At 37.0% G+C, this 12,770-nt stretch overlaps 1 protein-coding gene across 3 annotated transcripts; it reads left to right on the forward strand.

Moving 5' to 3' along the window:
- Positions 1-1,524: 1,524 nt before the first annotated feature.
- LOC306773831 (transmembrane protein 237B-like) lies at positions 1,525-12,124 on the forward strand. 3 transcript variants are annotated; one of them, XM_079263757.1, is made up of 14 exons: positions 1,525-1,693; positions 1,883-1,918; positions 5,883-5,914; positions 6,016-6,029; positions 6,117-6,188; positions 6,369-6,497; positions 6,570-6,681; positions 6,763-6,920; positions 7,002-7,134; positions 7,615-7,806; positions 11,381-11,454; positions 11,528-11,615; positions 11,699-11,820; positions 11,906-12,124. In XM_079263757.1, exons 1-14 carry the CDS (start codon positions 1,673-1,675, stop codon positions 11,968-11,970), a joined length of 1,248 nt encoding a protein of 415 aa, XP_079119883.1. In that variant the 5' UTR covers positions 1,525-1,672; the 3' UTR covers positions 11,971-12,124. The 3 variants fall into 3 exon arrangements, with proteins under 3 accessions (XP_079119883.1, XP_079119884.1, XP_079119885.1); XM_079263758.1 differs by having other exon boundaries at positions 11,540-11,615; XM_079263759.1 differs by having other exon boundaries at positions 6,588-6,681.
- The last annotated feature ends 646 nt before the right edge of the window (positions 12,125-12,770 follow it).

The raw sequence follows: 12,770 nt of genomic DNA on the forward strand, positions 1-12,770 counted from the left end.
TTTTCTTAAATTATGAGATAATTCTCCCCATTTCTTTTGCCTGTTCTGTTTTTCTGAATTGATGAGATAATCTGCTCAGTTTTTTTTTGTTGTTTGTTTGTTTTTTGTTTTTTAAAATAGATTACATTTATATTAAATCAGAGTAACGGGAAAAATTAGAAAATATCCCATTAATTTAGAAACAGAATTGGAAAAATATACTGAATCAATTACTTGGATTTTTTTTCTTTTTTTTTTGTGAAATTATTTATATTATCAATATAGAAAGATACACTTTCTTTTTTAAATATCAAATTAATAAAAACTAAGTTTTTAAATTAAATACTAATAAAAATAAATAAATAAATAAATAAACCAACTAATTTTGTTGTTATTATCTTCATCACTTTTGGTCATTTCAGAAATTATCCACCTTGCTTCAACATTTTTTTCTCAAATTGATGTTTACATATTAGAAATGTGAGAGTTTTTATGTCCATCTCTGTGTCTGTGTTTTGCTGTGATCCAAAAAGGCTTATTGAAAGCCAAAAAGACGACAAATATCTGAATTACCAAAGGATTAAAAAGATGTTTGACAAACTCTGCCCAACTTGTCTTTATTTCTATTAAATGAAAAACAAATGAAGCATGTTCTCCTTTAACCCAAAGGCCACTGAAGCGATGACATTTTAATATTTTTAGCAATGTGCAACCCTAATAAACTGTTTGTAATAGTACAGTTGTGCTCATATGTATTCATCCCCTTTCATTAAAGAAAAGGCTGAATTTACAACAGTCACTCAAATAACTGGAGACTTAACAAACAAACAATAACTAAAAATTTGCAAAGATATAATTTAGTAATATAAGACACTGTTTTTAAATTTAATTGAGTTGAAGAAAGAAAAAAACAAACAAACAAATTTATCCTGGACAAATTAGAGCACTTTTCTGTTGAACAGTGGGACAAAATACCTGTCAACAGGTGCTGAAGTCTGACTGAGAGGAACAGAAAACACCTGACTGGAGTGGAAACATTAAAGGATTGTTCAACTAGATAGATAGATAGATAGATAGGACTTTATTCATCCCTAAAAGGGAAATTCAAATTGTCTGGCGACTCAATAAAACACTAAAACACTTAAAAAATAAAAAAAAATTTAAAAAAACACTCTCTTCCACCTCTCAGTGCGTATTAAACATAAATAAATAAATAATATCAGTCATAAACTAAATATTAGTTCATGACTGATGTAATATGTAACAACTTATCTTATTTGTTTGCTTTTTTTAAAAAATATTTCTATTGAACCAGAATTAGAAAATAATGTAATGATTTTCATAATTTTCTTATTTAGTCAATTTTAGCTTATTTCACAGGCAGCTGATTTTTCCTTTTTTAATGAAAGTGTATGAATAAATATCAGCACAACTGTAAATTAAACTTTGTTTTATTTGCATGTTTTGTTTTTTACTGTAACCGGAAGTTGGATGTGCTCCTTTTAATTACTTCCGGGTAGACGGCGCTCTGCTTTTGGATGTAAACAAAAACACAAATGGCGACGTCTTGGATTTTTAGCTGTTGTTTTCGATAAAATAAATGTTTAATATATATCTATATATATTAGTGAGTGTTTCAGATTGTATCGTTTAATTAATAGCCAATGACGATTTTTAGGTGAAACTTGAGAAAATGGACCCGGGAGGCTTAAAGGTATTTTCCCCCTTTTAAAAGTTACGGCTCCTAAGTTTACATGTTTGTTTTATATACTGGCGACATATTGTTTCCATAATTCTTAAAGTGCAATGTCACTTAAATCCCCCCTGTATGTCTAAAGCAGCTGAAAGTTTACGACTTGACACATCTTTAATAATCATTTTCTTTCCTGTTGTTCCTCTTCAGAAAATGCGGGTCAGGGAGCTGCCGCCTCTTCCACAGGTCAGTGCATATAATTGTAATTCTTTCTTTATTCAGACTTTAGGTCCATTAACAATATAAACAGAAAAAACTACAGCCATACAAACATATTTAAAAGAGAAATGTGTACCAGTGCTTCCACACAGCAGACTGGTATCTCATGGTATTGAAGGAAGGCTGGGTGAACATTATTATAATCCCATTGCAATTTTCATCAAGACCACATATAATCCAGCTGACTTTGAAATTTAAAATAAGTTGCATGCATGATTTTAGGTCTTTATCAAACTCAGAAATCGCTGTGTGAAGCAGTTTAAAGCTAATGACAGTAGACATAGAGAAGGACTTGTTAGGAGGGGTTGCAGGAGAAAACCTCTCTATAAAAACAAAACATGGCAGGAAAGCTGTCATGTTATTTTAGATCAATGTTATTTGGACAGAAATCAGACCAAAGTTGAGATGTCTGGTCATAATTCACAGTAGCACCTTAGAGAAAACCAATCACAGCATATCAGCACCAATACCTGACAGCAACAGTCAAGCACGGTGGTGGAGGACTGATGATCTGGGCTTGACCTGGACACCTAGTCATTGAGTGAACAACGAACTCCTCTGTATACCAAAGTATTCTAGTATAGCTTGGCTAAAACAGGTCCATGCTGCAGGAAAAATGAACTCAAACAGCAGCAAATCTACAACAGAGAAGCTAAAAATAATACTTATCAAGGCAATGGCGTGGTCCAGTTAAAGTCTAGACCTCAACCTGGGGAAATGCTCTGGTCGGAGGAGCTGCAAACCTCAGTGAACTGAAGTAATGTAACAAAGGAGTGGAGCAGAATACTTCCACAATAATGTGAGACTTTTACCATCTTACAGGAAACCATTGATCCAACTTATTGATGCTAAACATGATTCTACAAGCCAACAATAATTGGAGCCATGTCATTCTTTGAGTGTACTTAGTTTTTCACGGACCTCTACTACATTTTATCTTCATTTTAATTAAGTAATTGAACCATCTAATCTGTCATGGTTTGCTGTTAAGAGGTTGTTGGAGAGGTTTCAGACCAGCGGATTTGACTTCCTGCGTCCTCCTGATAAAAAAACCTTTTCTTTGAATGAAGATTAACTTTTGAAGCATGACTGCATGAGGGAGATCTGGTGGACAGGAAACCTCTTTATCTTGATATATCTGGCATACAAACTTAAATCTTTTCTTTAAGTTTGCCTAAATTTATGTCTCTGATTTAGCTTGTGAGTTCTAGGTTCTCCTGATAGTTGACGGCTTCGTCCTCCCGCAGGGGGAACATGACTCCAGTGTGTATAGGTGTATGGGTGTGTGTATATATATATGTGGGTGTGTATGTGTGCTTATGTACATGCAAATGAAAGTTGGTCGTTATCTTTCTCATTCTTTGTTTTTCTCCTTCTCTCTTTTTCTCTCTACGAGTTCCTCTTCTTTTCTATTCTCTTTCTGTCCCTCTTCTATCCTCTGCGGTCCGGTCCAGCAGTACAAACTTTGTAATACAAACAATTATGCAAAATAAAGAGAAAAATGAAATTTAAAAAAATCCAGAATATCAAGGGGAACATTATATCTATGATGCTTCCCTTGGCAAAGTAAATTTACCCAGCAGAACACAGCATCCAGAAAATCCATTTTGCCTGCTTCAATGCTGGACAAGACAAAAAAAAAAGGTTTGCCTAAATGTTTCAGGAAGATTTGTGGACGAAATAACAAAGAAATAAGTCAATTTATCTGATGAAGTGATGTAAAAAGTAATTCTGATCTCCAGAATTGACAATTTAAGATAATCTTTATGATATTGTGTAATCAGGTGGAATGAACTTGTAAATAAATAATAAATAAACAATCACCTGGAGAACAAAATGCAGATGTGCTTAAAATTTCTGGTAAAACTGAATAAAACTTCACATGCTTGAGGAAATTAAATCGGTATACAGTCATGTTACAGTCACATTTTAAAGCTGTTGTTTACAACTAAAAATCCTAATTAGATCCAGATTTTCTGTGCACATATCCCTCCTTTTTTTTAAAAAAAAAAACAAAACAAAACATTTTCTAAGGTTTAATAAAGCAAATATGTGAAAATTGCCATTTTAATTGTGTAAAGGCACTTAGTGCATTTAAAATTAAGAAAATAGAATACAAACAAACCTCATTAGCTTCATAAATCCTGCAGTAATTTTAACAAATGAACTCGTTTCGGTTTAAAAACCTGGAAGTGTGACTGCAGCGACAACAAGGCTCTGCATCCTCTGTTCCTGCTCACATCCTCACAAAGACGACGTCTCTCTGCTGCTGATCTTAAGTCTTTAAAAAAAGGTTGGAGCTGTCCGACCTCTGGCCTGAATAATCCTCAGTCCCGGCAGATTTAGCCGAGGATTTAGCAGTCAGGGAGTCGTGTGTCGCTTCTCCTCAGTCTGAATCCGTTCTTGGGTGAAATGGCCAGAAAGATGATGGTAAGATTTTTATTATCTGGACTGTCTGATGCCTTCGTCTCACAGCTGAGAAACTTTGTCAGAATAAAAACACAAACCGGCTCGGGTGTTATGTAAGTGTGTGTGACTTAAATAGCCTCCATTGTGTGTGTGTGTGTGTGTGTGTATATTATTATGCAACAGCAGGTTCATTAATGTTTGTTTATTTTTTTCCTTATTTTCTTTCTTTTGCTTTCAGATTATTACAGAAGCCAGATACATGTATTATCAATGTGTTTAATGTGTCGTTGATGGTTCAAACACTTCAGCAACCTGCTTTAACAGCAGCTGGATGTTTGTTCAGTCGGTTCGTTCTGCTTGGAAGTGGGCAGGAGGTCATCTGGGAAGATTTTGTACAAAAATAGAAAGGCATATCTACTATAAAGAAAGGCAAAGGAAAAGTTCAAACTCTAAAAAGAGGTTTCCAGAGGTCTTCCCTACTGTAAAAGCCAATGTTGTTCTTTGCAAAGAGCCAACGCCGGCTTTCAGCTGCAAATTCAGCTGAAAAGTTTAATATTTATTCATACCCTTTCATTAAAAAAGGAAAAAATCAGCTGCCTGTAAAATAAGCTGAAATTGACTAAAGTAATAATAAATAAAAATTTTATGAAAATCATGACATTATTTTCTAATTCTGGTTCAATAGAATTTTATTTTTTTAAAAAGCAACCAAATAAGATAATTTATTACATATTACATCACTCATAAACTAATATTTAGTTGAAGAATGCTTTAATGTTTCCGCTCCAGTCAGGTGTTTTCTGTTCCTCTCAGTCAGACTTCTGCACCTGTTGACAGGGATTTTGTCCCACTGTTCAACAGAAAAGTCTCTAATTTATCCAGGACTAGTTTGCTTGTTTTTTTTCTTTCTTCAACTTAATTAAATGAAAAAAACAGTGTCTTATATTACTAAATTATATTTTTGCAAATTTTTAGTTATTGTTTGTTTGTTAAGTCTCCAGTTATTTGAGTGACTGTTGTAAATTCAGCCTTTTCTTTAATGAAAGGAGATGAAGACATATGAGGACAACTGTACCTCTGTTCATATAAACACATCCACACAGATATACTACATACATACATATACTTGCAGCCATATCTACAAAATATTACATAAATATCCATCTACTTATAATATTCCTCACATCATTTTTTTCCATTTTTGTCCCTCATCCATGTACTTTTTCAAAATGAATTTTTTTTTATTTTTTATTTTTTATGTTTGTTTTCTTACCTTCCAACGGGTAATGTGTGAAAATGGGTCGATCTCAGGTTTGTTTCTCTGTAATCGCTCCACACTACAGCAGGAAAAATGTCTGAAGATGTCTGCCAACACGTCGGCACGTTCTGACATTTCTACCAGGAATATTGTCTGAGGAACTTCCCAAATATTCTCCTTTTTAAGGTTTTTCTCCCCACATCTGTGCAGGTGATGTCTTAGTGTGATGGAAGAAAATGACCTTGTTTCTTTGTGTGTCCGCAGCGAGGGCAGAGGTCGCTTCCGACCATGTCCAGGTAGGCGACGGTTTTATCCTTAACACCACTTGCCAGAGAAAGCCAAGCGCTTAAACTAAACTTTTCTCCTTTTTTTTGTCCTTTATTTGTAATTTCTCCAGTCAAGACACATCTGGTGGGTCAGAATTTGTCGTAAAAGATCTTTCTGTTTTCTCGACTTCATTAATTTAGCTAACATTTACGTGTTTATCTTTCTGCACAGTCGACGTTCCAGCACCAAAACGTAAGAAGAAGAGAGCAAGGAAGGACATAAATGAAGCTGATGATTTGGATGGTAAGAAAACAAACATCAAAAATCACTTTTGGCGACTTTAACTCGACTTACTGACCATTGCTGAGGTTTTTAGTCACTATTTAATGTTAAATATCGACTGGATGACTCACATTATCATCATTTCTAAGGGCGAATGAGCGACTTGTGGTTCAGATGACTTATTATCTGTTTTGTCCTCAGATCAGGGGATGGAGATGGGAGGCGTCGGCAGCCGGAGAGCATCTGAGGTCAGCGAGCAGCTGACCCTTGAGACATCAACAGACGCGGCGCCGCAGAGGAGAAAGAAGAAGAAGAAAAGTGCCACTATAGGTGAAGTCAGACTGCATCACGTCCCGAGCAGCCAAACAGCTCGCTGTCGTTTCTAAACAGTTTTAAATTCAGTTCGCGTCCCGGTTTCAGATCTCGAAGATGACCAAGCCGACCTTGTGAACGGAGATACGGGAGATCAGACCACTGATGGAGAAGAGGTGGTCCGAAAACCCAGAAAGAAGAGGTAAGATATGCAGAGAAGATTTCACCACAAGCTGTTTAATCGTCTAACATCTCACGTCTACCGTGTTTTTGTCTCTCTCAGGAAGTCCAAAGTAGCCGAATCGCAGCTTCCTGACGAGCTGGACGTGGAAGAGGACGACATCATCGCCGACTCCGCGTCTCCCATCCCGCAGCATTCCCTGTTCTCGGCACCGCAGGGTCAGAGCCAGCCGGTCGGGAAGGTTTTCGTGGAGAGGAACAGTGAGTAACGGACGGCGAAGATGGAAAGCAGGCTCTGATATGATTATCTGAATGCGTATGAGAGTGTGTGTTCGCCCGCAGAGCGATTCCAGGCCGCAGAGCGCTCAGATTGGAGGAAAACCAGCGACCAGATGGACAACATGACAGACCTCCAGCACATGCAGCCTCTCTGGACCACCAGAGACGTCTCCATCAGAGTACACGAAGGCTTCAGGTGAAGGGAAGGAAAGATAAGATAAGATAAAAAAGAAAAGATAAAAAAAGAAAAGAAAATATAGGAAAAGAGAAAGAAGAAAAGATAAGATAAGATTAAAAAAAAGAAAAGAAAAGATAAAAAAGATAAGACAAGAAAAAAGATAAAAAAGGAAAGATAAGAAAAGAAAAGATAAAAAAAGAAAAGATAAGAAAAACTTTATTAATATGGTGCTTTTCATAGACACAAGGTCACAAAGTGCTTCACAACAATAAAACATAAAAAACCTGCAACATGTGGGAAAAAAATAAGAAATAAAATAAATAAAAACAGTAGAAATACACAGCAGTGTCACCAAGTCGTTTGGAGCTAAAATGCTCGCCTGAACAAATATGAAAATAGCAAATAAAAAACAAATATAATGTAAATAGAAACATGCTTTTTATAATGAAATAAGAATCCTGGATGTTTTCCTTCATGTTCCTCCTGTGTTGGATTCAGGGTGTTCGGTTTGTACTGTCACGGCTTCCTGGCGGGCTACGCCGTGTGGAACGTGGTGGTGGTGTACATACTGGCCGGGCAGCACCTCACCGCTCTGTCCAACCTGCTGCAGCAGTACCACGGCCTGGCGTACCCCTCCCAGTCTCTGCTCTACATGCTGCTGGCCATCAGCACCGTGGCCGCCTTCGACAGGTAAAGTCGTCACACTCCACTATGTTAGCAGTTAGCAGTTTTAGGGTCCTGCAGGAGGAAATCATGATTGTTATTGAGACAAAAAACAACAACACATCAGATGTCAGCTTCAGAAAGTGAAGCGAGTTTTAGGAAGAGACATTTGCATCAGAAAAATTAGTTAAGAGCTTTACTGGGAACACTGGAACTTCATTTATTTCCATATTAACGCTTATTAATCCTTTTTGCCATTGCAGCACCATGATTTGGGCTTCAAACTGTATAATAAATGCAACGTTACTCTTCAATAAGCAGAAAAAATGAAATAATTTTGACATGATGCACGGACGGATTGAAACCGCTAACGGTGCCCTGAATAAACTCAGGAACAGAACAGAACAGCCTTCAGATTTTAGCTGTAATCAATAAAAGTTTTCAATCTTTCTGATCAGCAGGGAACATTCATGCTAATTTTTCTTTTAAACAAGACTCATAACAAGATAAGATTATTTCTAGTGCATAATATCATCTACAGACTTTGGACCAGGGTGGCTGTAGCTGGCAGCGGTCTTATGCCAAACAGACAGATGGTTAAATTCCCAGCTTCCCCAGTTTGTGTGCCAAAGTGTCCGTGGGCAAAACTCTGAGTCCCGCTTTTAGAAAGATTCTGTAAAAGTGTATAAACTAAGAAATGTCGTTTTAAGTGTGTGATGGGCCGAGCAGTGAAGCACAGTCAGGCACAGGTTTAAAGGTTAAAAAAAAAAAAAAAAAAAAAAAGAGGTTTTGTTATTATGACCCAAAAAGAAAAAGTTGTTTTAACATAAATGAATAAATCAGGCCCACAAAAGAGGTCAGCTTAACAAAACTATAATCAAAGAATTTGTAATTCAAGCAACAAAATGAAACAAACTGACCGAACAAATGACACACATGGGTAAACTTAAAGTGGAACTATTATGTGCATTTCAGGCTAATTCATTTTTATTTCTGAGACCAGAAGGGCTGGGATTGATCGAGTTATTGTCACAAATCACTTTATTTACTTCAGACCGACCCTCTCCGTAGGCTGTCAGATCAGCATGTGGGCAAAATGAGTGGATTGAGACTCTTCCGCATTAAGCCCCGCCTCCCGCCACTGCACTACATCGGAAACGCGCACCGCACCTGCTTTCGCCGTCATTGTAACATCTCATAAACAGAAGGATTAGACTCATATGAACTCAATAAAAAAAACAAAACACAATGTCAACACATAGCATACAGCCCTACATGTTGGAACCTGAATCAGACCCTGAAAACGAAGTGGAAAACAGCAACCCACAGCAACGAATGCAGCAGGATGTCTCTCTTTGGTAAACTCACCAGCCATCGTTGGAAATAACTTTATCCCACGTTTTCCACCCGCCTGATGTATTTGTACATGCCCTTGTTAACCAGTAGAAGGTAACCAATCACCGAATCTTATCCCCCGGGACGTCACAAGGATTTCCAAGTAGAAAAAATCTCCTAAAACGACGCGTTTTTCGTCGCCATGGAAACCGAACGGAGAGCGTGCTGGAACTGAAACTCAAACTCAAACATGTGTTTAGGTGATAAAAAACAGTGTCGTTCACATGTCTGATGAGGATTCAACACTGTAGAAAGCTATAATATAAAGCCATAAGCCATATGTATAAAGCTATAAATCCCATAATAGGACTCCTTTGAATAGTGGCTGATCAGCCCAAACAAAACCAGACAAAGGGGATAACACACAAAAACTTAACTAAATAAACAAAAGAAAACCCTAAATTCCCATTTCTGCCACTGGTTTGGTCCAGTTAGCTGGCTCCACCCCATGGCCACCTGCTGGTTCACAGCCAAGGGACTGGAGCCACTGAAACTCAAAGGAAAAAAAACAAATGAAAACAGTCACAACATCACAACATAAACTAAAATTCGCACTTTTTCAGAATAGTTGTGATGCTATATGTAACTAATGTCTAACAAAAATATTTGTCTGTAAATTAAATCCTGGTTAAACAAAATAAATCTAAGTGTATGTGTGATGCATTTGGATATCACCTGTGTGTGGCTGGAGACACAGCCATCACAAAGTGGATGTGGGTTGTTGTTATTCATGGTGATATCTGCATGGGCTTCACAGTAACACTGTAAAATCCACAAACGCAGCTTAAAACTCTGTCATGCAAAGAAGAAGAATTATCTAAGCTTCTTCATACACCACTAGAAGTCAGTTTTCCAGAAAATTCAGAGGGGTCCATTTATGGAATAAATACATTACTTTGTTAGACATATCATCTTCTTTATTAGTGTACAAAAAGAATTTGAAAGAACATCTGTTTGCAGAGGGATCATGTTAAATTGTGCTCTACTGTTATATTTATTTTATTTGTCATATTTTTGCATTTAATGCTTTGTTTTTTTTTATGCTTCGTTGTATGTATTTCCTTTATCTGGTTTAATTAATTACTTAATTAAATTGTATTTAGATCATGCTGAGGTTCTCGATAAGCCTTTATTGGGTTTCCAACCTCCCCAGCACCGTAATTTATGTTATTTTTATGCGTATTGTCCATCATTTGAACCTTTCCTCCTAGTTTTTTTTCTCTATGAATGTTCTAGTGTTACTTTTAAAGTGCAAACTCAAATAAACAAGAAGCCAAATGTGAAGATGATCCAGAATCACCTACGTTTTCTCCAGACCAAAGCTCTTTTCAAACGGTCCGAAGCAAAGTGGAAAACTCTGTTAGTCAGGTGGATTTAAATGTTGAATTTCTTTGTGGAAATCATGGACGGCGTGTCCTGCAGACTAAAGAGGAGAGGCAGCATCCAGCGGGTTATCAGTGGACAGTAGAAAAGCTGCATCTCTGATGGGATGGGGTTGCATTAGCGTCTATGACGTGGGCAGCTTCCACATCTGAAGCTCCATCAACGCTGGAAAGTGCATGGAGGTTTTAGAGCAACATCTGCTCCCATCCAGACAACGTCTCTTTCAGCGAAGACTTTGCAGATTTCAGCAAGACGACGCTGAACTTTGTCCTTTTTCTGTTGCCATCACATTTAAGATGAGCTCATGTCTTCATGAGATATGAAAGAGTCATCGTAACTTGAGCTTTGTGATGGCGTAAAACTTGACGTTAGGTTCAGCAGGGCTGAATTTTTGTACTTATTTTTCTTCTTAAGCTCTCTAAATTCATCGAGCATCTCTACAACTGGGAGGCCAAAAGAAAGCAGGAGTTCAGATATTTAAGGGAACTTTCAGATACAAAAGTCTTCTTGTTCCCATCACTGCAGAGAGCTTAGATCTGGAAACTTCCAGAGATGCCTTTGAGCAAGGCTGGAGGCCTGATGACCCAGAGACATTAGTGTTATTAAGTCCAAAATCCAGATAAAATGGAACAGAAATGAAGCGTAACGAATGTTTTATCCGGGTTTTGCAGCTGCAAAAATTGTCTTCTGGTTTTGTTTCACAATAAAGAATGAAAATAATGAATTTCATACGGATTTGTCTGCAGCCGCGCCGATCATAGGAAAACTTTGTTTGCTCTTTGTTTGGTGTTCTTGTCTAACAGTGAAAGTGTTGTTTTGTTAGGGTGAATCTGGCCAAAGGCTCCATGGCTCTGCGGGAGTTTGTCACGCTGGATCCGGTGGCTCTTGCATCCTTTTGTGAGTCCGCACGGTTCTTACAATGAATCTAAAAGTTTGGCTTGATTTCACATTCTTTATTCATTTCATCCAGTGTATTTCTCAGCGTTAGTCCTCTCTCTGAGTCAGCAGATGACCAGCGATCGAATCAACCTCTATCCATCCTTCAACACAACTCTATGGTGAGCTTAGTGTCGTCATCTGACAGGGTGGTGTCATCTTAAAGCCTGCATTTTATTACTAAGTCATATATTTTCTCCATCAGGCCTCCAGGGTCTGAGCACCAGATTCTCCACCCGTGGGTCACCATCAATCTGGTGGTGGCTCTGCTGGTGGGTCTGGCGTGGGTTTTCATCGCCAGCAGACCCGAGACAGACTACACTGAAAGTAGGAAAGAATAATCACTGCTGCTCACGACACATAATACTCCGATTTCACCTTAAAATACCAGCTTTTATCTTTTCCCTCTTAGGTTATCTGATGGCGATGGAAATAGAGCCTCCAAAGCCTGAAGACAAGTCCGAAATAACAGCCTGAAGAAAAAAAGATGAATATCTGCCATCAGAATTTCTCTGCAGCTTTGTTGATGTCTTGCACAAACGTGGCCGTGAATGTGTCATAGATTATTTTTGTATTTTCTAAATGTGCTCGTGTCTTTTTAAATAAAGGAGTTACACTAATCCAGAAATCTTTCTTAGCATAAAATAGAATTAAATGTTTACGTATGAAGTCTGACAAAACATTTACTTTTTAATACTTTTTTAATACATTTTCTGTATTCTGTTATATGAGCTGTTTGACATTTGGCAGAGAAGAAGTGTTTTTAATGTTGCAACCCACATACTCAGCTCTCCTGCTCATCCCACAAATACATTGTCATCAGCAAGGGTAATAAACAAGCTTTCAAACTAAATAATATTTATTGCCATGAAGCTGTTTCTACAACAAACACATTTTCTTACTTTTAATACTAAATTCTTAAATCAGTGAACTAAACATAGAAAAATAAGTGTTTCCCTGCAAGCAACTGCAGAATAAGTGAAATAATTACAAATTGTTGGGTCACATAACCAGTGAAAAAGATTGATATTAAATGAAATAATTTAAATGTATTTTTATATAGAAAATGTGTTGATTGACTTTAAAAGCAATTGAAGTGTCGTAAGAGCTTACATCAATAAACATTCTTTAAATAATGTAAATATATCGTAAAATACATTTAAGTATCATATTTAAGCCAAGCCAACTTTATTTATAAAGCACTTTCTGACAGCTACTGCTGAACAAAGTGCTAAACACAACATAATTAACAAAATAGAAAATAAAATTTAAAACCA

Source organism: Telmatherina bonti (assembly GCF_933228915.1).
Source record: "Telmatherina bonti genome assembly, chromosome: 24".
Lineage (NCBI taxonomy): Eukaryota > Metazoa > Chordata > Actinopteri > Atheriniformes > Telmatherinidae > Telmatherina > Telmatherina bonti.